Source organism: Hippichthys cyanospilos, chromosome 3 (genome assembly GCF_059441005.1).
Source record: "Hippichthys cyanospilos isolate Australia breed blue-spotted pipefish chromosome 3, RoL_Hcya_1.0, whole genome shotgun sequence".
Classification (NCBI taxonomy): domain Eukaryota; kingdom Metazoa; phylum Chordata; class Actinopteri; order Syngnathiformes; family Syngnathidae; genus Hippichthys; species Hippichthys cyanospilos.
The window spans coordinates 15955082-15980139 of record NC_142371.1 but is presented as its reverse complement, the minus strand read 5'-3'; the positions used below and the strand labels follow the sequence as shown (position 1 = coordinate 15980139).

The following is a 25058-nucleotide window of genomic DNA, read 5'->3' as shown; positions in this document are numbered from 1 at the left end:
ATTTCCCAGGGCTCCGTTCTCCGCTTCGGCCATGTTGCCTTTGGCCACGGGTGGAAATTGAGCTCCCAGTCCCGTTGGACGTTACAAACGTGGCTCAAAAACGTTTTGCGCGTTTCGTGCTGGCGGCCAGGCAAGTCGCCCTGCTCTGATGACACGAGAATCTTCGCGTATTCATGGCGACAAGCACTATCACGACAAACGAGAAGACAAAAACAGCCCTAAGTGAAATACGACACGTGTGATGCGCACGCTTGCTTCCGTCAAGACGCGCGGCGTGTTGTGGATTTATTTGGTTCGCTTGAGCCGCTTACAAGGTCGCCAAAAACACGTTCTCGCAAACGTGCGGCGGACTCCCGGAGCGAAGCGCCCAACTCAAGTACGGCGCCGTCGCTCGTTGATGACGACAGCCCGGCGCCGGACGAGCCGACAACGTCCAGCAGCGCTTCCAAGCGAGCGTAACGATTGCGTCGTCGAATCCGGAGCTTCTCTGACGCGACGGTAGACGACCGCAAAAGTCTCCGATTGGGAGAGGACCGTGAAGGCAACGCGACCTTTCACTCGCTCGCCGAGCGGGTGCGTAGGCCGCATAAACACAACGTCCGATCATTGGACCGGAGCCGTAACACCGCAACGCGAACCATGGACGACTTTCTCAACGCCTGCCACGCGGCCGTCGAGGTAGCCGCACGGGACGCGGGGCTGGCCAACTCCGGTCCTCGGGGGTCGCTATCCCGCTTTCGAGTACTCGACTCGCGATCCGGGTCCAGACCCCGATTATTCCGACCGGGCGTGCCGCGAAGCTCGAAAAGACGCGGGGCGGCGGGGGACGCTCATTGAAGGAGATGCCACCCGTGTTAGCCGCGCGAAGGCGAGCTCGGAGCGGCTACAGTCCTCTCAATGATGCACTTGGTTTGAGTTGACGTATAGTCCGCGTCGCGAAACGTTCAGTCTTCAACTGCCTGGCTGTCGGTCCTCGGGAACCCTCGTACGGCGCTTTCATCGCGCTCTCCCTTGTCGTTGGGGACTCCTCTGTTCCAAGTCAGCGTTTGTGCACAAAAATGAGTTTGCGTAATGCGTCCTCCTTGGGGATCGCATTGAACGACCGCTGTAGGCTTGAAGTGAAATTTCAAGCGTTTCCGAGGTGGCGGAGTGACGGCTGGCTCCGAGCGTTCCCGCAGGAGAAGAACTTTCACCGTCGCTGAAAACGTACACAATGGGATCATTACTTGATAGGAAAGGGTGTAGGTTGAGGTCCCCCGTCCCCCCGGAGTGCCCCCGGAGTGCCCCCGGGCCACGTGTAAGCCCACGGGAGAAGGAGCTCGCCGCGGCGCCGAAGGTTTCCAACGCCACCTGGCTCGCGGCGTCTCGTTTTTGGCGCGCCGGGCCCGGGAGATTCGAGCCAGGCCTTTGAAGCGGCGAGCTTCAAACGACGCCGTCTGCGGGCTCTCCCTTCAGGCGAGCGCCGGGCTCCCGTCGGGCCGTCCCCTCCACGTGGTTCTGGGAAACGAGGCGTGCGATCTGGACTCCATGGTGTGCTCGCTGGCGTACGCCTACTTCCTGTCCGAGGTGAGCCGGCGAGCGGCGCCGCGCCGGAGCCCCGGCGCCACCGCTCCCCTCCTCTCGGCAGACGGGCGGCGACCCGGGGGCGCTCAGCGTGCCGCTGCTCAACATCCGGCGGGAGGAGCTGCGGCTGCGCTCCGACAACCTGTTCCTGCTGCGCCAGACCGGCCTGTCTCCGGACCGGCTGCTCTTCCGGGACCAGCTGGACTTGGCGGCGCTGCGGCGGACGGGCCGCCTGCGCCTCACGCTCGTGGACCACAACGTTCTTCCCAGGTGAGAACGGAGGGCGGCCCGCCGGGATCCGGGCGGAGCGCGCTGACGCGCCGCCCGTCCCGGCAGTTGGGACGGCGAGCTGGAGGGGGCGGTGGTGGAGGTGATCGACCATCACGCGCTGGAGCGGGAGTCGGTTCCCTCCTGCCCCGTTACCGTGGAGACGGTGGGCTCCTGCGCCACCCTGGTGACGGAGCGCCTCCTCCGGGACGCGCCCCACATCCTGGACGACCGGCTGGCGCACCTCCTCTACGGTAAGAGTCCCTTCCGGAGGACACGGGGCGGCCGCTGACGGGCGTCCGCCGCCCTGCCCAGCCGCCATCCTGACGGACTGCGTCAACATGGCGCCGGCGGCGGGCAAGGCCACGCCCAAGGACAGCCGCTACGCGGCCGCCCTGGAGGCGCGTTTCCCCTCGCTGCCGCCGCGCGCCGCTCTCTTCCGGGCCCTGCACGAGGCCAAGTTTGACGTGTCAGGTGAGACGACCCCGCCCCTGCCCCGCCCCGCCCCGCCTCTTGCCGCGCCTGACCTCGTCGCCGTCTTCAGGGCTCAGCACGGAACAGATGCTGATGAAGGACATGAAGACGCTGAGGGGAAGTTTGGCCGTGGCCGTCTCCGTGCTCTTCCTGCCCATCGAGGTGGGTGCGCGGACGGGGGCGGCTCCGGCGGGCCGTTCCCGGCGAGCGTCCGGGGCGCGCCCGTCTCTCGTAGCCCAAATATCCAGTCCGGCGGAAGAACCTACTTTGGGGTTAGGGGAAGCGAGCGCTCGGATACCGGAAGTGCCCACCGGAGTCCCGTCGGGACTAAAGAAGTCGCCTTAGAATCCGTGACGCGGGGGCACGACGGGATGCTAACGTTTCCGAGCGAGCTCCGCCAAAGATGAAAAAAAGAAAGCGTGGCGGGACGGGAGGCTCGGCCCGAGACGCTCGTGCCCGCCCGCCCGCCTGCCCGGCCGCTGCCTAACTCTCCCGGCTTGACGCGCGCGCGCGTCAGGCCTTCCTGCAGAGGGCGGAGCTGGACGCCGACCTTTCCGGCTTCTGCCGCAAGTTGGGCCTGGACGCGCTGGTGCTGATGAGCGTCTCCTTCACCGAGGCCCGGGAACCCGTCAGAGAGCTGGCGCTCTTCAGTCACAGCGCCCCCTGCAGGCAACAGGTACGCCGACGGCGCTCCGCCGGAAAGGACGGGGCCGCGCGTACCGCCGATCGGCCCCTTTGACGAAACGGAACCCTCCAAGGCCAAGCGAGCCCGGCGTTTCGCTCGGCCGCGGGCGAACGTGGGAAACGGGCGGGACAGAGGCCCGGCGCGCCGCCGCTTCGACCGGCCTTCTAAGTACTTAGCCCTGTCCAAATAATAGGCGGCCCACAAGTGAAGACATCCTTTGTGGCGGCAGAACAGGGCGCGCGCGTTTGCGCCGCTGCGATCTGACGACCCTCGCCCGCGCGGCCCCCGACAGGTCGGCCGCTTCCTGGAGGAAGCCGGCGACCGCACCCTGGACCTGCGTCCCATCGGCAGCCCCCACGCTCACGTGGCGGCTTATCGCCAAGGTAACGCCCGCTCCCACTTGCTCCGGATCGGCACTCGTTCCTCCCCCGCTCCAACGTCTTCCCGTTTTCACTTTGGACCGGTTGCCGATTTGGAAAACTAAATCCATTGCTAATAATAACGGAAGCCAAACCCGATTGCCGGCGCCGGTCCTGAACCGGCCGTCCTCGCGTCCTTCAGGAAACGCCTTGGCGTCGCGGAAGACGCTCCTGCCGCTGCTCAAGGACTTGGTGAGGACGCCGGAGGAGGAGGACGGCCGAGTGCCGCCCACGCCCGCCAACAGCCTGGTGGAGGGCTGCCCCCTGGATGCCGGCCCGCCCCCCATCAGCGCGCACGCTCTGCAACGCAAGTTCGGCCAGATGGACCCTCAGTGACCCCCCCGAAAAAGTTTGCCTGCAGCCGACGGCGAATAAAAGGTGGAGAGCTGATACGGGTCGCCTTTCCCCGACGCGAAACGCGCGCAAGCGACGCCCTGCCGGGTGGCCGCCGTCGGGAAAATCGTACAGGTTACCCGGAACGGCCGAGCGACGGGCCGCCTCGGTGGTTTTATCGCGTTGCTCGGCCCTTTTGGCTCCCGACGACTTGTTAGTGGAAAATGTGGCGTTTAAGCAAGTCAAAAACCACAAAAGCATTGAGCGCACGGCGCGCTGTATTTGAGTAAAAAGCCACCGTCGGACAGTAAGAAGGAATCGATGAAAAGCTCTCCAAGGGCCGCGGGAATCCGCCAAGGGCTCAGTAGACGGCCTCGTCCATGTTGTCGTCGCTTTCGGCGCCAAATTCTTCGCCGTTGTCAAAGTAGGACATGATGTAATCCGTCTCCTGCGACAGACGCACAAACGCCGTAAGGGTGGCGCCGCCGCCGGCGCGCGGTCGCGCGCCCGCTCACTTCCTCCAGCTCTTCCTCGTCGTACTCCTCGTCCGCTTCCTGCTCCTCCTCCTTCCTCTCCTCCTCCTCTTCCTCGCCCTCGGAGCCGCGCCGCTCCTCCTTGGCCAGCGTCTCCGCCACGAGCGCGCGGTCAGCGCCAGCCGAAGCGCGGGCGGCGGCGGCGGCGCGCCGTTGCCCTCACCTCCAGTTTGAGGAGCACCTCCTTTTTGTCCGGCCCGCTCGCCCGGCGCCGCTCGCCCGGAGCTCCCCCCGAGGCCGTCCGCGCTGCGGGAAGCGCCCCGCGTCAGCCTCCGTCTTTGAGCGCGTCTCGCGAAACGCGGCCCGGTTCGGCGATACCGGTCGCGAGGAGACGGCGGTCGGTCGGTCGGTCGGCGCGCGACCGCTCGCCTTCCGGCGTCTCCTGCCCTTCGGAAATCCGAAGCGAAAACGGGCGGCGGAGCGGGCTCAGGCAACCGCGGCGAAAAAGGCCCGCGCTTATTCATACGCGTCGGCCCCGGGAACCGCGGCCGCTTTTGCTCCCGAGCCAGACGCCTGGTTTCTTTCGGCCTTGCGCGGCGTTACTGCGGAGACCGAAACCCTCCCGGGCGGATGCGGCGCAAACGAGCTCCGATCGGAAGGGGATGGGGCGCCGCCGGCCGCCGTCAATCGCGCCAGTGCTTTTCGCAAAGCCGACTCGACAGAAGCGCGGACGCTTCCGAACAAACACCCTTGGGTCAACGCCTTCCCTTGCCGGCGCACGGCCGCACTGACCTTTTTGGGCCGTTCTTCTGACGCGCAGCCGTATCTCTTTGGGGAAACTCTCCCAGTCTGGGCGGACACAAAGACGGCAACCTTAACGACGGCGGATCCCGGCGGCGGGCGCTCGGGCCGAAACGAGCCGAGCGGCCAGTCGGTCCGCACCCGGGATCCAGTCGTTCAGCGCGTCCGTCCGCTCGCCGGCGTTGCGGTATTTGTCCGAGTATCTTTCCACATCTGAATAGCGCGCGCAAACCACGTCCCGTTTGTCCGGCCGGATGGAGCGGTAGCCGTCGCGAGGTCGCTGACCTGCGTGCGACCTGGGGCCCGCGTGCGGCCGGATGAACGCCGGTCGCGTCTTCATGACGCCTCTGAGCTCCTGCTTGAGCGCCAAAAGGTACTCGGCCTCCTCGCCGCACGCCAGGGGGAGGGGCTTGCGCTCCATCGCCTGCGCCGCGCACGGCAAGGTAGCAAAAGACAAAGTTGAAAAGGGGCGTCCGTTTTGCGGCCGGGACGGTCGCTCACCGGAAACGGGGGGCCGGGCTGCTGGACGGACGGCAGGAGGGGTTCGCCTCTGTTGACGGCGACCTCCGGGCCGCGCCGGCCGCGACCGCGCCCCGACATCCGGCCTGCCGGCGCAACGGCGGGGGAAGGGTGACTTTGGTCGCCGCGGCAACGCGACAAGGTCCGAGCTTGGCTTTTCACGGCGGGTTGCCGCGAAAAAGATGGCGTGGACAAAGCTGAAAGAGCGCCGCTACTTTTCCCCATGTGTAAGATTTAGGCCGGTTGTCCTCACAAACAGCAGGAAGTGCTGAATTAACCACTGTAGACATGGCGGACACAGCATGGACTGCCGCCCCCCATGTAATATCATTTAACTAGACCTACGATTACATTTAAAACATATTGCTGGTCGTTAAGAACATATTTCCTTGCAACTTTTTGACATTTATAATCATTTGATTTAATCCTTTTTGGTGAAGCGCGGTCTAAAGCTTACACACCGTCCCTTTAAAACTTCAAAACAACGAGGTGCTAGCCGAGGCTTGAACGGAATCGACCATATCAAAACAAAATATAATCGTTGAGCGTTTTTGCGTATAATCCAGTTCGATCTGATTTTTTGATCAAGTACATATTTTTCAATGACAAGTACCCATTTTTCAATGACAAGTACCCATTTTTCAATGCATCGATTATCATTTAAAAAACAAAGAAAAACGGGGAGAGTGTAAACTGTCGAAATGCTTTTTGCACAGGCACCCAAAACGATATTGTTCAATTCAATTGGCCATTTGAGTGTATTGAGGCGCCAGGTTCAATCGGTTCTCGCGCCAAGTGGACGCATCGTCTCTCGAGCCCTTGAGGAGACAGGACGCAAGTACAAGTCAACTGCGCGATCGTAAAGATACGCTAATAACGCCAACGCGGTTTCCGACAGTCGTCGTTACGCCTCGCTGAAAAGATCTTAGCAAAGCTTTCTACTTTTTCATCCAAAGTCTTACTTGAGCTGCCGGTCGTCAGTCGGACGAAAAGTGGAAGCGTTTACGCGAACTCCTCTTTACGCGCCGGCCGCCATCTTGCTGGCGCTTCCGCCCGCGTCGAGCGTTCGGCCAATAGGAGCGCGGACGGACGCCGTCTCCCGCACAGCCTACTACTGACGTACCTTCGTGGCGGCCATATTGGAAGGGGCAAAGTTGAGAAAAATAGCGACCACATGCAAAACAATGTGCCAGCATCTTTTGTTTTTGACGGTCTTGATGCTCATGCCGACGGGATTCACTCAGATACAGTTCAGATCTTTGGCGACTAACATTGCTTAGGAATAGTGTATATGCACACACACGCACACACACGCGCACACACGCGCACACACACACACACACACACACACACTGCTGGTTCCCATGGGACGAGATGATTTGAGATGCGAGTATCGTGAGCGACGGACGTGGTCACGGATACCACCCGGGAGGTATGTTGGTGTGTAAGGAAGGATGGTTCATCGTGGCGCCTCCTATGGGACACTCGCCGGAAGGCAAAGGCCAGGTATCCTCCCGTCGCCCACCTTGTCACCGTCAGGCCCTTCTCCTCGGACGCCGTCGCACTCGCCGTTTCTTAGCAAGCTGTCGGCGGGGCGCCGACACCCGTTCATCGTCCTTCCGACGGGTCTCGGCCGCGAGAGCCCGACGGCGGCGACGGGCGGTCCTCGGCGCGCGCGGAAGCAGGCGGCCAGGTCGGCCCGAAAGGAGGGCGCGTAGAGGCCGTAGATGAGCGGGTCGCAGCAGGTGTTGAGGTTCCCAAAGAGGAAGAGGCTGTGGTGTAGGTACTCGGGCGTGAAGCGGACCACCTCGGGCTGGAACCAGTACCACACCCCCAGCAGGTAGTATGGCGTCCAACACACCACGAAGGACGCCACAATCACCACGGTCATCTTCAGCGTCTTCATCCTGGCCTTGGAGATGCCGTCGCCGCCGCTGCGCCGCAGTTCGCCTGAGGACGCGCCGCATTTGAAGGCCCCCCCTCGGGCGATTTGCGCTCATCCTTCTCGGACCCGCGGAGCAAAGTCGCATCCTTGGGCCTCGCTGCGCCTCGTCGCTCGGGTTTACCTTTGTTCCTCAGGTGGGTGCTGTTGATGTGGAGCGTGATGCGGCCGTAGCAGCAGCTCATCGCCAGCAGGGGAAGCACGTACAAGGTGCTGAAGTGGAACATGTTGTAGAGCGTTTCCTGCCAGCGCGCGCCGAAGGTGGCGTGAGTGGCGCACTGAGTGAAGTCGGCGCCGGCCTGTCCGGCGTCCACCGCGCCGAACACAAACAGCTGCAAGTGGGAGCGGAGCATCAGTGGTTGCGCGCCGCCGGCGCCTCAACAAAACGGGGCGCGATGGAAACGTGACATCCTCGGACAAAAACGTGACATCGTGACTCGGTGACATCGTGACGCGACGCGACCACGGGGTGAAAAGGCGGCGTTACGACAACGTGACGCGCCGCGGCCTTTCGGCGGGAAGCCTCCGTTCCCCCGCCGGCATTTCTCGTGGAAACAAAAGGCGGCGCTAGTCCGAGCTCGCGGCGGGCGGTCTCCTTTATTACATTACTGTTTATTACATTCCAGTCGGGATTTAGCGCCGGCCCGCTCGCCGCAGCTTCCGAGCACAAGCGCTCCGGATGAAAAAGAACTCTTGGCAAACAGCGGCGAGGATCCCCCTTCCACCTTTCGAAGCTAACCGGCCCTGAAAATGCCTCGGACTTCGGTTTGCCGAGTCCGAGTCCGCTACGTGAACCGCTACGTTCCGACTCGGGCGACCGCTCCGCACCTGCGGCGCGGCGAGCAGAAGGCTGAGGGTCCAGGCCAGCGCCAGCATGCGTCGGTTCCTCCGCCGCGCGCTCAGAGCGCGTAGCGGCCGCACGATGGCGCGATGGCGGTCCAGGCCGATGACCACCAACGCCGAGGCCGAGGCGTACATGGCCAGCAGCTTCAGGAAGCTGAGCAGCTTGCACAGGGCGTCGCCCCCGTACCACTGCACCGTGGCGTTCCACGCCGCGTCCAGGGGCATCACCACGAAGGTCATCATCAGGTCGGCCGACGCCAGGCTGACCATGAGCGGTCGCAGGCGGGAGGCCGAACGACGGCCGCGCCCGCCGCACAGACTGGCCATCAGGGCCAGGTTGCCGGCGGCGGCCACGGCAAACAGCAGCGCCGTCGCGCCCACGCGGAAGCGGGCCGCCCCCCCGAAGGCCGGCGCCTCCCACTGGCTCGCGTTGGCCGGGGGCCACGACGACGGCGAAGTCTTGCCGGACATCGTCGGCGCGGCCGCCGCTGCGTCGGCCCGTTCCGGATATGAAGCTGGGAGGGAAGGGGAACAGACCAGAGCGGGAGCCGACTCCGGGGCCCGCCCGCCGGCCTTTTGTCGAGCTCCGCCCCTTGGCAAATCGCTCGGGAGCCGCCCCCGCCATATTTGGCGCACGGAGGCGCGGCTGACCGCGGGGCGGAAGCCCGGACGGGAATGGGTGAAAAGTGGGCAGCGGAACCACGTCCGGCACGTTCGGGAGTGTTCAGGGGCCCTGAAATTGGAGGAGTCCCCGCTGGCCTTTGACTTGGCCCTCCACTGGGATGGGTGCAGTAGCACTTATCTCCAGCAGAGGGCGCGCTCCCCGGATGCATTTTTGATGACTATTGATGACGGTTAGGGTTAACGCTTCCGAAAATACAGTGAGAGGGCCAGGAGGGGGGCGTGACGTCACAAATTTCCACAGCAACCGGGGACCGCGTTGCAAAAGCGGCGACCTGTTCGTTGAGCGCCCGCGAGCGCGAGCGCAACATCGGAAAAGCCTGTTCGCTACAGTTGAGGAGCAGCGTGACCCACAATGCTTTGCGCTCCGTCGGCCAATCACAGTGAGGCGCCAACTTTGAAAGCTCAAGCGGAAGTAAGCGACTCGACCCGACTCGACTCGACTCGCCGGCAGTCAGCGGAGCGCGTCGCGGGTTTGGTGGAGCTCGCTTGTTTGAGAACGTTCTCTCGACTGAGCGCGTGGCCTCAAACTCGTCAAACATGGCCGAGTCCGACGCGAGGTGTCACTGTGAGTTCGCCGCGTCTTTATGAAAGGTCGCGTCGCCTCTCATCGTGCGGCCGCCGCCCCCCTTCGCGACGCGGTCGAGTGAATGAAGGAGCTAAAAAAGAACGGCTTTTGTTTGAAAAGACGTTTGAACGGTACGGTATTTTTGCTCGGGGTCATCGCGCCTTCAGGATGGAAAATCGGCCCGCGGCCGACGCGAGAGGCGATCGGGAGCGTGATCTTGTGGCGCCGCAGGACTGCACGCGTGCGACGTTCCCGAGCCGGCCGACCGCTTCCGGCTGGACGAGTACTCTGAGACTCTGAGACGCTGATCGTCGGCCGGCCCCTGGTCTATATCTCGCACCAGGTACGTTGGCGAGGTGGGCCCGAGGCCGGCCGCCGTTTGACGCTCGGCGCCGTGTTTGCCAGCTGACAGCGTGACGCGGGGTGTCCCGAGCCTGCGCACCCACTGAGAGCGGCGCCCCGTTCCGGCCCTGCGGGAACTGGCGGGCGCCGCCGCCGAGACACCGCCGGCCTCGGGCACCCTCGCCGCCGCCGCCGCCGCCGAGTCATTTGCGTTGCAGGGGCCGATCCGGGATGCGAGTGGGCTTGGGGCAAGATGGAGATTTCCCTGACTCTCGCGAGCAGGTTCGAGGTTTTGGACCGGCGCGAAGACGACGACTCTGCGGAGGCGGGAGCGTTGCCGCTCCGGTACGTGGCGAGGCGCCGCCGCTCGACCGAGCCTGGCCGGCGGGCTCACGCCGCTTTGTGTTCAGCACCAAGCGGCTGGCGGCGGACGTGATCCGCTCGCAGCCGGGAGACACGCTGGCCCAAATCCTGGGAGCCGCCGCGTCGCCCCAACAGGTGGGATCGCGTTTTCCGCCCGCTCGTTGCGTCGCGCCGCCGCCTCTGCCGTCGGCTCACCGTCGCTGACCAAAACAGGAGCTTCTGATGCGTCGGCGCACTTTCCGGGGCTCGCCGGACATGATGGAGAGGAGGGCGTCGGCCGCCCTCAGCCTGGAGGACAAGAAGCGCAAGCTGGTCAGGAACATGGGGCGTCTGGAGGCGCTGGGCGTTCTGCCGGCGGGGAGCGGATACCGGCAAATCCTCAGCATGATGGCCCGGGTAACGCCGCAGCTTAAGCGCCATTTCCGGTCCGCCGGCGCTGACGCTTCCCGCACGCGGCAGGACTTCCGCGGCCGTCGACGACGGCGGGGAGCGGAGCTGGTGAAACTGGGCCAGACCCTCCGCGGCCTGCGAACCAAGAGCGGCTTCCTCGGTCAGCAGGCGGACTACTACCAACACTACATCGCCTCCTGTCTGGACAAGCCGACGGGTAAGTGGCGGAACCGCGGGCGCCGGGGGCCGGCTTCCGCGGGCCCTTTGCGTCCTTGCAGTCCGGCCCCCGTTAAGAAAGCGCCGGATGCGCCAACCAAGAGGAAGGTTCCCGTCCTGAGCTAAAAAAAGATCAACACTACTTACCCGGCTCCCTGAGATTTTCTTGAAATGGCCGAGGAGGAAAAGAAGAGCTTTTTATGCCCGAGTGCGGGTCGGATTAAGCTTGTTTTTTAGGCCGCTTTGTCCACGTAAAGGTGAGCCTTCCCGTAGTCACGCCGGCGTGTTCTTGCGCTCAAGGTTCAAGAACGTGGTCTTCGACATCGTCGGCGGGGCCGAGAAGGGGAGCTTCCTGGTCAAAGCGCGCTTCTTCGGCGTCCACATGGAAGAGTTCCACGTCAAATACCGAAGCCAAAGTCAATGTCAACTTGCTCATCTTCCTCAACAAAAAGTTCTTCAGCAAATGATATGAATATTTTTATTTGATCGAGGACAAGCAAGGAGGCCGCGTACGCATACAGAATCTTTTTTTTCACGTTTGCCAATACATATCTTGTTAAAGACAAAACCAGAAAAGCGTGATTGATAAGCTCAGCTGGCCGACTGCTGAGGTCAGCCAAGCGGGCGGCGGCGCGACTAAGGGAGCGGAGCGGATGATCAGCGATTGTCAAGTATTGTAAAACGCAAGGCTGTACGCAAATGACGCTGCGGCGGCCAGCCGTCGTGTGCGCGCGTGCCCCTAAGCCGCTGTGCGTTTTCCGGCTCGCGATGCGCAGCGCCACCGCGTCTTGAGCACGCAATTCCGATCCCGAACGGCCGCGGAGCAGCTGTCGATCAGGAAATTTCGGAGCAGGAGGAGACTCGCGCCGGTGACCCGATGGAAAAGCAACGCATTCCAACGGGGGCCGTTGCGGAAATGCGTCGCAACTGACCGGTCGATGGGTCATCGCGCGTGAGCTCCATCCGTCGCGGCCCACCCGACCGATGTCCCTACCACGTTTTCGCCGTCAAACGCCGCAGCCGCATCTTGGCCGCAGACACAAAAGCGCACAGTGGGAACGAGACGCCGGCCGACGTGCCGAAGAAATATAGGCGAGAGCCGACGGTCGCGAGGACGCGCGAGGCCCGATGAAGCTCGGAATGGGTCGGCCCCAAGCCGAGGAGTCAGTCGCCGTTGGAATCCATCCCCTTCTCAGCCAGAATCTCCTGAAAGGTGGAGAGCTGCTTCATCTGTTCCGTCTGCATGGAGTGCCTCCTGATGAGTTTTTTTTTGGTCTTGAAGTCAGGGCCGCGTTTGGGCGAGGTCGGGACCGTAGGAACCAGGACCTTGTGGGCGGCGTGGACCGGCGAGGGGGGCTTACTGTTGGAGCGGATATCCGGGATGGGTCTCTGGAGGTTCACGTTGAGCGGCGGCAGGAAGCCCGGCCTGGTGTGGGCTATGCGATCCAGGAGTAGGGTCCCGGAACCGCGCCGCTCCAGGAGTTTGGGGCGGCGCCCGGCCGCGGGGGACACCGAGACGGGGAGGTTCTCCAGAGACTCCCGAGATGAGTCGACGACCAGCGAAAGGGGGGAATTGTTGTACCTCCTCCGCTCCGCCGACGCCCGGCCGGAGTCGGGCGACGCCGGGATGGATTCGGGTCCCCCGTGGCCCTCGGCCTCGTAGCGCTCCGTCCGGGTCAGCTTGGGGTGGGCGAGGAACTGCGAGCCGACGTTATCCTGGGACTCGGGCGGCGCGCTCCTCCGATGCGGAGCTTGGTGCTGCTGAGCCTTTTCCGCGCAGGAGGAGGAGGAGACGAAGACGCCGCGGCCCTCGGGGCAGGACGGCTCGGCGCCTTTCGGGGAACGGGGCTCGTGGGTCTCGATGCTGTGCCGGCGTGACAGCTGGGGTCCGGCGGCTTCGGCGAGGCTCAGTCCGTCGACTCGCCGATACAGGTGGCAGACGCCCTCCGCTTCCGCCGGGCGACCCCTGACGCCCTCCCGAGGAGGGCCGCCCGAGGGCAAGGGCGCCGCCGCCAGGCCCCAGGGCTCCGAGTTGAGCCTCTTGAGGAGCTTGCGAGGAGGCGCCGCCGGCGCTTTCCTCTCCGCCTGCGGACGGCCGTTGGCCAGCGGGAAGCTGAAGACAGCGTCTTCCCCTCGGCCGCGCTCGGCCGGCGACGAGGCGGCGATCTCCACGTCCGAGGGCGACATGCAGGCGACGGGGGACGCGGCGTCGGCCAGGCCCGGGGACGGCGGGGAGTTCAGGTACTGCTTTGTCTTTTTGGTCCCTGAGGGAGACGTGTCGGTGGTGATGATGATGACCTCCTTGCCTTTGGCCCTGCAGGCGTCCAGCAGGACCCGCAGGGTGTCGCGGTCGCCCTCGTTGAGGGCGTGCACCAGGGCCGAGCGCCCCGAGTAGTCCTCCAGGCTAGGGTCGGCCCCGTTCTCCAGCAGGAGGGAAACGGCCTCCTTGCCGGCCCGCTGGGCGCAGGCGTGCATCAGGGCCGTGCGCCCGCTCTTGTCCGGGATGTTGGGGTCGGCGCCCTTCTCCAGCAGGTAGCGCAGCATCCGCAGGCGGGTGCGGGGCTCCTCGTAGCGGGCCAGGCAAGCGGCCGACACCGGCGTCTGGCCCAGCTCGTTGCCCTCGTTGACGTAGGCGCCGCCCTCCAGCAGCAGCCGGCTCAGCCGCAGCTTCCCCTGGAAGACGGCTTTGAGGAGGGCGTTGCCCTCCATCCGCGGGGGGGCTTCGTCGCCCATGCTGGGGCCCGCCCTCCGCGCTCCTCAGGATGTGGCCGCACCTGAGGGAGGAGCGCGCACACGAGAGCGGCTTTTGTCATTCCCGCCGCCGGGAGGCTGTGCGCGGCGGTCGGCCGCTTGATCGAGGCGGGCGCGGGCGAGGGCGCGGGCGAGCGCCGCTTAGCTGAGCGGGATGGATGACGCGCGGGAGTCGCCATCGCGCTTCCCCGTCGGGGGCAGGGGGCAGGGGACCGGGGGCCGCGGCCGCCGGCGTCGAGCGCGCGAAGCGGGACGTTGCCCCGCCGCGCCTATGCGCGCGTGGGCACGCAGCCGCTTTTGTGACGCCGCCGCAATGATGTCACTGCTGCTATATGACAACGGAAGGGCGTTTTGGTGACGGCATCGCAGAGACGTCACCGCCGCTGCGCGACGTCACTCTCTGTAAACGCGGGGTTCGATTTGCCTAGTTAGCAGGCGATCGTCGCCGCGAAATTTGGCAAAGCGTGGCGTCCTTTAACCGGCATGTTGATGACGTCGCGTCGCGGTAGAGCGACCGCTTGATGTCACATGTGTCAAGCTTCACTAGGGCGCGCGCATGCACGCCAACGCACGGCCGCGCGCCAGGCACCCGCCACTGCGCGAACGGCACAACAGACAGTACGTGTTGTTCCCCCTACCGCCGGCCGAGAGAATCTTCATCATCCTGGTCCCCGGCATCCTCATCTTCCCCAGAAAGCCGTCGAGCGACTGACGCATTGATGCTCCGCTCGGCTCGGCTCGACTCGGCTCGGCTCCCCTCCCCTGCCCGGCCTTCCTCCCCCCGACTGAGCGATTTAACCCTCCGCTCGCTGCCTACAAGTCACGTGGCGTCAGCATCACGTTAGCATCAGCACATGGCTTAAGCGAGCTCGCGCGTCGCCCCGGCAACCGCGGTCCTACGGCCCGGCCAATCGGGAGCGTACTCGCTCGCGCGGGCGGGACGCGGCACTTTTTTTGCTCTCGGAAGCGCACCTGCGCTAAAGTCCGCGCCGTGAGTTGCGCTGGCTCCCATGGCCACCGGCTGCTGACGCGGCGCGTTGCTTCCCTGCCAATACGTAGCGTCACGCGCGCGCAGCTCTCCTCACTCGCGGCGCGCCCGGTTCGGCGGGCCACCCCCACCCCTCGCGGGGGTTAGAGTTACTCGCGACGGGAATTTCTTCGGCCGGGACATAGCTGCCGCCAAACAATGTTCGATCGAACGTCTCCCTGCCTCCGTCTCGACTGACAGCTTGGACGCGCAGCTGGGAGCGCCGAAATGAAACAATACCTTGACAAACGATGAATGGAACGCGAGTGTGTACTGGGATCCCGAAATCGATATGCGCATGATGATACGATTGTGTCGATAATGGATGTACGTCCAGTGTTTGGAATGAATCGTTGTGTCGGCTTGAGAAATGACGCCTTCCGGGTCGCCAGGTGGCGACAAAGCCCCCCTTCTGCGGTCCGATTGCCGCCATTTCAGCGGAAGTTGCCTTGTTATTGCCGGAAGTCGAGGCGAGCTAAAGTTAGCGTGTTGCGAGTGAGCGGGGAGCCCCGATTCGACGGTAAACCTCCTCTCTTGAACGTTTTCGGCTTTGGGATTCTCCTCCTTTGAACGCCGTCGCGTTTCGGGTTCTCCACCTTTGAACGTTTTAGTGTTTCACTGCGCACTCGAGCCTTTCTTTCAGACATTCTTGCGACCGGGCGGAACGTCGTATAGCGCGTTGCCGTTTGTTTCGAATGGGTCGGTCGGTTCACCGTTTTCAGTGGGCGTTTTGCATTTTGTCATCACCGATTCAAAACGTTGGCGCTTGAACGATAAAGGCGCCGGGTGAGTTTGATGTTCCTCTGTGGCGCTTAAAGCCTTCATCGGCAATGTTTTGTTTTTTTTGTCCGCGTGTGTTTTTCTTTACGGTCGGCTTCACCGGTGGCTCAGATGATTGCTCAATAGATAGGTATTTAGGAATTCCTCATGACTTGTTCCCCGTGTTTCTTCAGAACAATCGAGAGCGTAAAGAAGACTGGAGTCTCGATTTTGCGAGGATGCATGAGGAAGATGCAGACGAGGGCGAGGAGCTTTCGTTCGCGTCGAGGAACCGTGGACTGGAAGAGGATTGGAGACATCCGTCAGGTGACTGGGAACCCGACATCTTCACGATCTCGTGACCTCATCAACGTCACGCGATGCTGACGTCCGCCGTGTCGCTCAGGCGGGCGACGGACGGAGGAGTCCAGCGAAGACGAGCTGGGCCGACTGGACATCGATTTGGACAGGAAGTCCAGACGACACAACCTTACGTCCGGCGACGTGCGCGCCATCCTACATGTCAGTCGCGCGCGCTGGAACCTGGCGGCCTTTTGTGCGATTTTCTAGGGGGTTTGCATTGTTTCGCCTGCCATCTCACTCCCTTCTTTCCACGTGGGTTTGCGATAGTACTTCAATGTCGATGTCAATTTAATGTCAAATAACGGTTTGAAGACCGGTTATGGTTAAGTATGCTCGGTCCATAATTTCGCGCGCAAACGAAGGAACTGTTGAGGGCTTGAAAGGGGACGCTCCTCGGCCCCTTGTTGCGCGGCCTCGGGAGAGAAGCTAAAGAGGCCGGCGCGGCCCTTGTTTTCTCAGGAGGTGATTACTCACGAACGCGTGGTGGACATGATGAAAGCCGCCATCAGAGCCACCCAGGACATGCCCATGTTTGTAGGTGCCGTCGCCACGCTGACAAGAACCGGAGTGCTAGTATTGCCGTGACGCACCTTCTCCTTTGCAACCAAACCAGGAGCCGAAGATGACGCGCTCAAGACTGAAGAGCGCCATCCAGCGGGGACAGGTGAGACGTCGGCCCTCGGCCCACCGCGGCGTCGGCGTCGTCTCGGACTTGACAAGCTGTCTTTGCAGCGCCCGGACTGGAGTTTGTCGGCAGAGCGGAGCTTGCCGGTAAAAGGGGACGGCCGCGTGCGAGCCGGCGGCGGGCCCGCCCAAACGCTGACGCTGCCCCGTCTCTTCAAGCGTCCTCATTTTCTCGACATCCATCTGGACGCCGACGACGACTCGTCGGATGAAGAGTACTGTCCCGGAGATGAGGGGGACGACGACACGGCCGAAGAGGTCCGCCTGCTAGTCGCCCGCGCGGACATGGCCTGCCGTCGCGTTTTCTTTTGACGCGTGCGTCTGGCGCCCGCCCGTCACTGCCGCGGCGTCCCACGCTCTCTGCTTTGCTGTCGTTGCGTGCGCGCAGACTTTCCTCAGCGATGGGGACGTGGTTCCGCCCGACACGGGTCCAGGCTGCGACCCCGGCCCCCAGGTAACCTTTTCCGGAGCGCCCCCGTTTGGCGGCGTGCCCCGTCGTGACTTTCTCCGGCTCTTAAGGGGCCCCGGGTGCCTGCCGCCCCCCAGGTCGCGGACGCTCCCTCCTTCTTGGAACGCCTCAATGCCGTGGAAGAGGAGCTGGACTGCGGTCCGGCCTACCCGCCCTTGCCGGTAAACGCCCGCATTTGGCGCAGCTCTTGGCCGCCTTCCTTCAAGACGTACTCCACTTTTTGCGCCATTTTCACAAATAGGGCGTTTTGTCGACAATTATTTTGACGATTGCATATGATTTCTCGTGAGCTAAGAATACTTTCCCAAAGGCCGTTTCCTCCTCGCCCTGGACCGAAAAGCTTTTTTCCCCATGCGCGACGTTGGCACGCTGAGCCGCGACAGCCGAGCTACGCCGCGGGATCGGGCGGCAGCCGGTGTCGCCGACGTGCCGGAACGCGGCGAGGACATCCCGGGCCGCTTTGGGCGCCCTCGTGGCCCGGCTCGGCCCAGGCGGCCCGACGCCTAGTGGCCGCTCTGCGTACGCGCCGGCCCTCCGACTAGTTTTTCGACTAGTTTTTCGATTGTTTTTCATATGGAACGCGTCGATAATGTTTTTCGCGAGCGGAAGCGGCGTCTTGAAAAACGCGATTTTTGTGAAAATAACGGGCGGAACAAATTCCTGGATAAACCGCGGTTAGCGTTTAAGAAACTAACAGCAAAAGTGTGGGAAGGAGCAAAAATTTGACATGTGGAGGGGCGTATCGTCTGGTGTGCGCAGTCTCGCGCGACGGACGAGAAGGCGGACCAGGAGGAAGGCGACGGGGGCTTGGCGTTCCGCACGCGTTCCAAACTACGCCTGGTCAACGTGTCCCTGGAGCAACTGGAGGCGGAGCTTCTGGCTCCCGACATCACGGCCGACATGTATGAGCCGACCGCCGCTCGCAAGGAGGAAGACCGCCATTGGGCGCGCTGGCTGCACGGGCTCACGGCCGCCGACGACGGAGGTCAGGCGAAGACGGGCTCTCGCCGGCGTTCTGCTCTCGGGCGGGTCCGTCCGTTAACTTGCTGGGCCCGTAAATGAATTGCAACTGTGCTATGAGCCCGTCTTTTTTTTTTCTTCTTCTTTTTTCTGCAAGTAGTAACATGACAGGTTACTATTTGCAGAAAAGTCGCGTGTCTCAAGTTACTTGTCCGCCTCGCCGCGCTTGACTGCGTTGCGTCGATCGTAAGTTACCCGCTTGATTGCAAAAGCAATCGCGTGTTATTGGTAAGAAGAGCCAAAATGACCAAATTAGCCAAAGGTCGCCGGAAAGTTGTAGCTAATGTGACCATAGCCGCTTGAGCCTCGAAGACTGCGGTGATGGTCAATAGCTGACTTTTGGATTTGCCGCGCAGAGGAGGCCGACGACGACGACGACCCGGAGTATAACTTCCTGGACGACCTGGATGAACCCGACCTGGAGGACTACAGGACAGACCGGGCCGTTCAAATCACCAGTAGGTGGCCCTCGACGACATCTGTGATGACGGCGGCGGTGGTGTGTGCGTCCCCCCGGTCAGCGTCGAAGTCGTGCTTTGTGGTCCCGGTGGACTCTTGCCCGCGAGCCGCCAAGTTACGCTTTTTGTTGGCTTGGCTCGCCGTCGGGTTTGACGCGGACGGGCTCGAGAAGATTCCCTCGTCCGGCCCAACCGTCCTTGGGCGCCTCCGCGAGTTCGGTCCGCTTCGTTTCGGCCCGCGGAGCAAGCGGAAAACCTAAGGCCCTTTCTTCAGGGCAAAAACCAGCGTTTGACCTGACCCAAGAGCGGGCCGGTCGGCAGCCGAGCGCTCGTTCGGCACGCTGCCGCCGGAATCCTTTGGACGCGGCCGTCCTCCTCCATCTTGAAGTCTGTAAGGTTTCGTTTTTCCTGTGGTATTTTCCCAGGGCGAGAGGTCAACGAGCTGCTGGAGGAGCTCTTCGACACGGTGGGTTCATCTCCTCACGCTCCTCCTACTCAAACGCTAGGCGAGCACGTCACGTCTCGTCGCGCGCTCGCTCGCCCTCAGCTGCGGGATCAGCAGCGGCCGGCCGAGGAGGCGGAGGTGGAGCGTGCGGCCGGCGGGGAGGAGCAGGAGGCCGGCCCCAACTTCAACATCCCTCAGCCTTTGTGGTAAGACGTCCACGCCGTTGCGGCGTCCTCCTGTCGGGACGCCGCGGCAAAGAAGTGCCGTCGCCGTTTGGGTCAGGAGGAAGAACAATCAGTTCCTCGTGCGCGCGCGGCCTCTTCAAGTGGGAGGGCCGACTCGCAGAGGGAACACCGGCGCCCGTTGCCGCCCGCGCCACGGTTTGCATGCGAGTTTTTTGGTTTTCAGCTTGGCGCCGCCTTTGGCCGACATGCTGAGCACGCGCCGGCGGGCGCCTCGCCAGCACGTCCCGGCCGCCGAGCGCAGGAGAGCCCTGCGGGACGCCACCAACCATCCGTGGCCCGCCGCGCCGCCCGCCGCAGCCCGGCCGCTTCCTGCTGCGCTCTGCCCCACCGCCGCCCACAAGCTGCAGCTCCAACAGCAAATCCAGCAGGTTCGGCGCTCGCCCTCTCCCCCCTCCTCGCGACCCGCCCCCCGGGAGACGTACGCATCTGCTTCCGTCCGTCAGCACGTGCAACTTCTGACACAAGTCCATCTGCTGAGTCGCGGCGTGGGCGCCCTGCAACACGAGGCCACGCTAGCCAAGCACTTTCTGGTCAGTCCGCTCGGCGAGGGAAGCGCGGCAGAGCGAGCCCCCGTTGAGCGCTCGGCGCGCCCTGTCCCGCAGGAGGAGCTGCGGCGCTTCGCCGAGCGGCAGGAGCAGCTCTCTCGCGCCTCCTCCTTCCGCGCGTGCAACCTGCAGGGAGCTCTGGACCTTTTCCGAGAGCTGGAGCGCAGAGTGGACCTTCCTCCTCCCGCTCCTCCCGCGCCTCCCGCGTCCCGGCGCTGGCTCCCCGCCATGTCTTCCTCCACCGCGAGTACGGAACGAAGATTCCCGGCCGTTGTCTTTTCCGTTGTCTTCCGTTGACGGCGTCTTTTGCCATCTCCAGGCCTCGCCTTTCCCGTCTTGCCCGCCGACGTGGCCTGGCTGCTCGCCACGCGACCCGTCTTCCTCTACCCGGAACTGCTTCCGGTCTGCAGCCTGGATCCCACCCGCAACGCGCGACCCCATCGCAGTATGTTCACCGCGGGTGAAGACGGGTGAGACGGCCGCGAGGGCCCGCTCGTGCTTTTGGGGGCGCGTAGTATCCGTGTACGGACCAATGTCCGGTCCTCTCCTACGCGCCATAGGAAGACGGAGTGGAGCGTAGCCTTATTGCTAATTTGTGGGAGCAAAATTGAAAACGCGGGCTAACACGGTATTCCCCATCGACAAAAAGGTTGCAATGAATGGCCCATCCCGGCTGCAGCCGCCCTTAGGTATTCCTGTCTGTTGTGCATTCCAACGACAGCGTCATCTTGGCTCAGAAGGCCTGAGTGACGCTTTTACACTTGAAGCGAATCCCCCCCGCAATGAACCGTCTCGTCTTTTTGCACGCTTAGCCCCCGATGGTGACGAGCCGCTCTAACCGCCGTCGCGCGCGCGCGCAGGCTGATCGTTCTAGGTCTGAAGCACTTTGAGGGGGCCGTCCAGCCGGAGCATCTGATCGGCTCCTACCTGCTGTGCAAGAGCGCTTGGAAGTTGAGCAAACACATCCGAGAGATGAGCGGCCCCAGAGCGCCGCGGGACAACGTCCTCAAGGTGAAGCCGCGAGAAGGCGCTCGTGGGAAAACGTCCCCAAGTTGAGCGCCGACCGCCCTTTGCAGACGTTCCTGGCCGGGCGGCCCGTCGCTCCGGAGCCGCTGGCCTGTACGCCGGCCCGACCTGACGAACGGCGTCCTCCGGTGGAGCGGGACACCGCCGCCATGCCCGATTGGCTCAAGGTGCTTGCCCTAACCCGCCCGCCAACGTTCTCAATAAATTGGTTCACGCACATAAAAACCAAGAGGAATCCCAACGTCGTTTCCATTTGGATGTCCGTCGGAAGGAATAATTGACTCAAACGAATCAAGAACGAACAATCTGCAGTGGATCACTCATACTGCGGTTCCCCTCGAGCTTTTTGAACTTGCGCGTGCGTGTGTCCACCCTGGTGAAGGTTATGCCCTCTCGTGTTTCATGAACCTCCCAAAGTAGAACGGAATCCAAATTGGTATCACGCGAAAAGCATTTTAGTTCATTTTCTTGATTGGAACAAATTGTTATGAGGCAATGTCTTTTTTTTTTCTTCACGGTTTTCACAGGACGAGACCGTTTTCGCGCTCTTTCCCCGCCTCTCATCACGCTGGTCTCGTTTGCAGAATAGCCAAGAGATCATCCGGAAGACCCGCGCTCCATGCTACCCTCCCTCCCTACCTCCAGGCTGCAACCTCCGCCTTTATCCCTCCCGCCTCAAAAAGAGCTCGCGTCGACCCCGCGTCTCCCGGCGACGTCTTTTCACGCTGGCCCACAATGCGGCGCTCCAGCCCATCTGCCCGGCGGAAAGGGAGACCGCGGCGCTCCCGGACGGCTACTTCCTCCCGCCCTCCGCGGCATCGCTCCGCGAGAAGGCCGGGCGCCGCGGCACCGGCCTGGGAGAACCGCCGCGCGGCGGTGGGCCGGGAGAGGAGCGCAGAGGCCGGGAAGGAGGTCAAGGAGCGGCAGGGGGCCGGCAAGGAGGGGAGGAAGGACAAAGGCGGGAAGGGCAGCGGGGAGGCCGGGAGGACGGGCCGGGAGAGGGAGACCGGGCGGCGGACGGAGAGAAGGATGAAGATCAAGAAAAGGAGGAGGACGACGAAGAGGACGACGAAGACTTTGACGAGCTGACGCAGGACGAAGACGAGGAGGAGGAGGCCATGTCGTCGGCCTCGGAAGAGTCCCTCCTGTCCATTCCGGAGGTGCGGGTAAGGCTCGGGTCCCCGTCTCCGGCCGGGGGAGCCGACAGGCCTGACCCGCGGCCTCTCAGGAAACGGCCGAGCGACCCGCGGCCGGCGGGAGGCCCGACGGCGAATCGGAGGAAGACCGCTCGCAGGGGGAGGAGGAGGAAGAGGCGGCGGCGCGCGCGGGAGAGCGGCCCGCCGCAGCGTCGGAGGATGCCGCCGCCTCCAACGCCGCCGGCGAAGAGGAAACTCCCCGAGGGGTGGCGAGAGGAGGAGGCCGGCGAGGGAGAGGTGGGATTTCTCTTTTCTTTTACCCTCTGGACGCGGTGCCGCCCGTCGGCACCGGCTACCTATGGCGACCCGCGTTTTGAGCAAAGCGGCCCGCCGCGTCTCGGCGCCGCGTCTCGGCGCCGCGTCTCGGCGCCGCGTCTCGGCGCCGCGTCTCGGCGCCGCGTCTCGGCGCCGCGTCTCGGCGCCGCGTCTCGGCGCCGCGTCTCGGCGCCGCGTCTCGGCGCCGCGTCTCGGCGCCGCGTCTCGGCGCCGCGCCGGCCCTCACGCGCGGGTCCCCTCGTCAGGCCGAGCGGCGGGCGCGCGGCGCCGAGCTCGCCGCGGGAGCGACGGGAGCGAGGCCCGGCTGCTCTACGACGAGAACATGCTGGAGAACGACCCTCAGCGCCAAAGCAAAGACGCGGCCTTCGCCCGCAGCTACCTCGACAGGGTGCGTCCCGCGCTTGCCTCTTTGACCCCCTCGGCCCGGGTTTTTTGCCGTTGGAATTCTCGAGGCCGACGGGAACGGACCCGCCCCTTTGTGAAGCCGCGAGTAGAGGGGCGCCCGGAGCGCGGCCTCTCCGCCGCGCGCCTCCCCTCCTCAGCCCGTACCCGTCGCGTGCGGGGCCGACCCGCTGGAGGCAACAAAGCTTGCGTCCCGGTAGCCCTCCTTCACATTGCGGCGAACGCAGAAAGCCTTCAAGTGTTTGTTTGGCTGCAGGTGCGGGAGGCCCTGCGCCACGTCCCGGAGAAGATGGAGGAGTTTGTGTCGCTGCTCAACGGCCTGGAGCGACAGGAAGGGCGGGAGGTGGTGGGCGTCTTCCGCAAGCTGCGCGCCATCCTGGGAAACCGCGCCGATTTGACGTGCGACTTCGCCGCGTTCCTGCATCCCGAGCAGGCGCTGGAGTGCGGCCTGGTAGGGGCGCGGCCTTTGGCGTCGGCTCTTCCCCTCCCATCTCATTTGCAACGTTTCATGCGCTTTCAAACAAACGACCCGGGCGTCGAAAAGCCAAGCCAGTAGCCGTCGTGTCGCGAAACAAATGGAAAGTTAAAAGCGCACTTCGTTTCCCGCGCCGAAGCTTTGGCTTTCAAGCCGCCGCTCTCCTAATCAAGCCCGGTCTGCTGATAAACCATGGCCCGAGCCTTATCACGATCGATATATGTTAATGGCCCCCCGGCGAGCGGCTCGCCGCCGGCTCGTAAAAGTGCCGTGCGGTCCGGAGGCCCCGCGGACGGACGCCGACGCTCGGGTCCGGCGGTGGGCGGCATCCGCCCCATCCCGACACGGGAGTCTCCGCGCGTGTATTTGGAGCCCGACTTCCACGGCGGCGGGTCACCGGCCGCGGCGGACCATTTCGCCTTTTTGTGTGCCGCGCAGTTCCAAGAGCAGCAAGCCTTCGAGCGCAGTCGGCGCTTCTTGCGGCAGCTGGAGATCACCTTTGGAGACAATCCGTCTCACTACGCTAAGATCATCAAGGCGCTGCAGCCCGGACCGCACCTCAGCCCCACCGGCGTGGACGAGGTAGGCCGCCGCCGCCGCCGCCGCGCATTCACTGCCTTCGCAGCCGCCCGTTTGGTCTGATCGGCGGTCTCGCAGCTCAAAGCCCAAATGGCCGCCTTGCTCAAAGGACACCCTCACCTGCAAGCGGAATTCTGGGTGTTTTTCGACGAGCTCCGCCCGCCGCCGGCTCGCCCGGGGCAGTTCGAAGAAGCTCGCTGGCCGGAGGGGGCCGGAGGCGGGGCGGAGGCGGCCGATGGTGACGGCCGCCCGGGCGGATGCGCGGCCGTCGGCGCTTTTGAGGAAGTCACCCTACCGGACGTGGACGAGGACGGACCCAAGACGGACGGGGCCGTCAACCCGCCCCGCGCTAGAAAGCTCCGGTCGGCCGCGGCGGGCCAGGTGGGAACCCGCGTGAGGCCCTGCAGACAGGCGGGCGGGGGGGGGCGATCCGCTCGCTCAGTCGGCCGCGCTTCGCTCTATCTCTCGACAGGAATCGGAGTGGCCGTGCCGCTGCCGCCGCTCCAAGAGCCGCGCGCGTCGGCGGAGAGGGTGCGCCCGCTGCCACGGCAACACGGTAGGCCCGTCCCGCGCCGGGGACTCCCGCGGCCGCGTGACGCCCCCGCCGCTTCCTCTCCAGAGCTCAGGGGGCGCGCCCGGAGCCTCGACCAACCTCGACTCGCCGGACGCTCGGGAGGCGGCCGGCCAGCCGTCGTGGGAACGCTCCTTGCCGTCGGCCGACGACGCGGACGGCGGCAGGGCCGAGTCGCCGCCGCCCAAGAGGAAAAGGGAAGAGGAGCCTCACCCCACCTCCTGCGACGGCCCGCCGCCTCCGGACCTCCCGGTCTGCGCCAAAAATATCTCGGTGACGCCCAGCGGAGAGAAGGTCATCCTGTGGACCAGGTGCGCGCCCTCGGCCGGGCTCGCCGCGGCCCGCTCCGCAAGCTGAGGCGCGCCCTCTTTTTCAGGGAAGCCGATCGGATCATTTTGACCACCTGCCGGCAGGAAGGAGCCAATCAGAACACCTTCCAGGGCATCTCCGCTCTCCTGGGCAACAAGACCCCCGGCGAGGTGATTGGCCGGCGCCGGGCACGGCACGCCGGCGGCGGCCCGCTGACGCTCCTCCTCCGCCGTTTTCGTTGCAGGTGTCTCGGCGCTTTCGGGACTTGATGCGCCTTTTCCAGAGCGCGGCTCGTCACGCCGGCTCGGACGATGAGGCTCCGCCCTCCGAGCCGGAGGCCATCGAAGAAGGGGACTGAAACCGGGACGCGGCCTGTAAATACGCGCGTAAATTTGAACCCTAACCCTAAATAAACTAGCAGTGGAGGCAGCGACCTCTTTTACTTTTTTTTTTTTTTTCCCCACTTTTGACTTTGGGGACACTTTGAGGCTATTCTTTTCCCTGAAAAGCGAGCGCTTCCCCTAAGGAAAGCGAACGTGTGCGTTAGAAGCGAGGCGACGGCAAGCGGGCCTCGGTGAG

General features: G+C 63.9%; 6 protein-coding genes across 18 annotated transcripts; 3 read left to right on the top strand and 3 right to left on the bottom strand.

The window, feature by feature from the left end:
- The first annotated feature begins 72 nt into the window (after positions 1-72).
- prune1 (prune exopolyphosphatase 1) lies at positions 73-3798 on the top strand. Of its 2 annotated transcripts, none has more exons than XM_088412093.1 (9): positions 73-573; positions 1456-1566; positions 1628-1833; positions 1900-2084; positions 2146-2304; positions 2375-2466; positions 2822-2980; positions 3282-3372; positions 3551-3798. In XM_088412093.1, the coding sequence occupies exons 2-9, from the start codon at positions 1528-1530 to the stop codon at positions 3742-3744; spliced, it is 1125 nt and encodes a 374-aa protein (XP_088268219.1). In that variant the 5' UTR covers positions 73-573; positions 1456-1527; the 3' UTR covers positions 3745-3798. The 2 variants fall into 2 exon arrangements, with proteins under 2 accessions (XP_088268219.1, XP_088268218.1); XM_088412092.1 differs by having other exon boundaries at positions 74-678.
- A 140-nt stretch (positions 3799-3938) lies between these two features.
- On the top strand, positions 3939-11556 carry LOC148425880 (ras GTPase-activating-like protein IQGAP3). The gene is made up of 6 exons (XM_088412121.1): positions 3939-9911; positions 9974-10255; positions 10321-10408; positions 10487-10669; positions 10733-10880; positions 11180-11556. The coding sequence occupies exons 2-6, from the start codon at positions 10164-10166 to the stop codon at positions 11344-11346; spliced, it is 678 nt and encodes a 225-aa protein (XP_088268247.1). The 5' UTR covers positions 3939-9911; positions 9974-10163; the 3' UTR covers positions 11347-11556.
- Positions 4002-6624, bottom strand: LOC148425882 (DNA-directed RNA polymerase III subunit RPC7-like). Of its 2 annotated transcripts, XM_088412114.1 has the most exons (8): positions 6497-6624; positions 5517-5620; positions 5301-5439; positions 5157-5228; positions 5007-5063; positions 4438-4520; positions 4257-4367; positions 4002-4189 (listed from the first exon to the last, which is right to left on the bottom strand). In XM_088412114.1, exons 2-8 carry the CDS (start codon positions 5613-5615, stop codon positions 4103-4105), a joined length of 648 nt encoding a protein of 215 aa, XP_088268240.1. In that variant the 5' UTR covers positions 5616-5620; positions 6497-6624; the 3' UTR covers positions 4002-4102. The 2 variants fall into 2 exon arrangements, with proteins under 2 accessions (XP_088268240.1, XP_088268238.1); XM_088412112.1 differs by having other exon boundaries at positions 5157-5439.
- On the bottom strand, positions 6873-9039 carry LOC148425881 (gonadotropin-releasing hormone II receptor-like). The gene is made up of 3 exons (XM_088412094.1): positions 8305-9039; positions 7601-7808; positions 6873-7484 (listed from the first exon to the last, which is right to left on the bottom strand). The coding sequence occupies exons 1-3, from the start codon at positions 8788-8790 to the stop codon at positions 7009-7011; spliced, it is 1170 nt and encodes a 389-aa protein (XP_088268220.1). The 5' UTR covers positions 8791-9039; the 3' UTR covers positions 6873-7008.
- ankrd34a (ankyrin repeat domain 34A) lies at positions 11344-14972 on the bottom strand. The gene is made up of 2 exons (XM_088412088.1): positions 14269-14972; positions 11344-13653 (listed from the first exon to the last, which is right to left on the bottom strand). Exon 2 carries the CDS (start codon positions 13610-13612, stop codon positions 12044-12046), a length of 1569 nt encoding a protein of 522 aa, XP_088268214.1. The 5' UTR covers positions 13613-13653; positions 14269-14972; the 3' UTR covers positions 11344-12043.
- gon4lb (gon-4 like b) lies at positions 14191-24912 on the top strand. Of its 11 annotated transcripts, XM_088412040.1 has the most exons (28): positions 14643-15177; positions 15611-15743; positions 15823-15938; positions 16239-16313; positions 16393-16443; positions 16512-16550; positions 16623-16721; positions 16852-16917; positions 16983-17093; positions 17692-17917; positions 18309-18410; positions 18836-18876; positions 18958-19061; positions 19264-19468; positions 19544-19630; positions 19703-19892; positions 19965-20115; positions 20506-20656; positions 20722-20838; positions 21256-21837; positions 21900-22104; positions 22389-22531; positions 22802-22996; positions 23459-23602; positions 23678-23980; positions 24072-24481; positions 24547-24649; positions 24724-24912. In XM_088412040.1, exons 2-28 carry the CDS (start codon positions 15656-15658, stop codon positions 24835-24837), a joined length of 4218 nt encoding a protein of 1405 aa, XP_088268166.1. In that variant the 5' UTR covers positions 14643-15177; positions 15611-15655; the 3' UTR covers positions 24838-24912. The 11 variants fall into 11 exon arrangements, with proteins under 11 accessions (XP_088268159.1, XP_088268161.1, XP_088268162.1 ...); XM_088412038.1 differs by having other exon boundaries at positions 14642-15177; positions 19264-19630; XM_088412039.1 differs by having other exon boundaries at positions 14642-15177; positions 16512-16721.
- Positions 24913-25058: the final 146 nt, after the last annotated feature.

Bases quoted from the DNA above. Each gene is read 5' to 3' on its own strand.
- prune1 (XM_088412092.1), top strand. From the start codon at position 640: ATGGACGACTTTCTCAACGCCTGCCACGCGGCCGTCGAG. The intron at 1,567-1,627 runs GTGAGCCGGCGA...TCCTCTCGGCAG, and splicing joins ACGCCTACTTCCTGTCCGAG to ACGGGCGGCGACCCGGGGGC. The intron at 2,467-2,821 runs GTGGGTGCGCGG...CGCGCGCGTCAG, and splicing joins TGCTCTTCCTGCCCATCGAG to GCCTTCCTGCAGAGGGCGGA.
- LOC148425882 (XM_088412112.1), bottom strand. From the start codon at position 5,615: ATGTCGGGGCGCGGTCGCGGCCGGCGCGGCCCGGAGGTCGCCGTCAAC. The intron at 4,521-5,006 runs GTCAGTGCGGCC...CGCTTCCCGCAG, and splicing joins CAGAAGAACGGCCCAAAAAG to CGCGGACGGCCTCGGGGGGA. The intron at 4,368-4,437 runs GTGAGGGCAACG...CTCGTGGCGGAG, and splicing joins AGGTGCTCCTCAAACTGGAG to ACGCTGGCCAAGGAGGAGCG.
- LOC148425881 (XM_088412094.1), bottom strand. From the start codon at position 8,790: ATGTCCGGCAAGACTTCGCCGTCGTCGTGGCCCCCGGCCAACGCGAGC. The intron at 7,809-8,304 runs GTGCGGAGCGGT...TCCCACTTGCAG, and splicing joins TTCTGCTCGCCGCGCCGCAG to CTGTTTGTGTTCGGCGCGGT. The intron at 7,485-7,600 runs GTAAACCCGAGC...GCGCGTCCTCAG, and splicing joins CACCCACCTGAGGAACAAAG to GCGAACTGCGGCGCAGCGGC.
- LOC148425880 (XM_088412121.1), top strand. From the start codon at position 10,164: ATGGAGATTTCCCTGACTCTCGCGAGCAGGTTCGAGGTTTTGGACCGG. The intron at 10,409-10,486 runs GTGGGATCGCGT...TGACCAAAACAG, and splicing joins CCGCCGCGTCGCCCCAACAG to GAGCTTCTGATGCGTCGGCG. The intron at 10,670-10,732 runs GTAACGCCGCAG...CGCACGCGGCAG, and splicing joins TCCTCAGCATGATGGCCCGG to GACTTCCGCGGCCGTCGACG.
- ankrd34a (XM_088412088.1), bottom strand. From the start codon at position 13,612: ATGGGCGACGAAGCCCCCCCGCGGATGGAGGGCAACGCCCTCCTCAAA.
- gon4lb (XM_088412033.1), top strand. From the start codon at position 15,656: ATGCATGAGGAAGATGCAGACGAGGGCGAGGAGCTTTCGTTCGCGTCG. The intron at 20,839-21,255 runs GTGCTTGCCCTA...TCTCGTTTGCAG, and splicing joins CCATGCCCGATTGGCTCAAG to AATAGCCAAGAGATCATCCG. The intron at 22,532-22,801 runs GTGCGTCCCGCG...GTTTGGCTGCAG, and splicing joins CCCGCAGCTACCTCGACAGG to GTGCGGGAGGCCCTGCGCCA.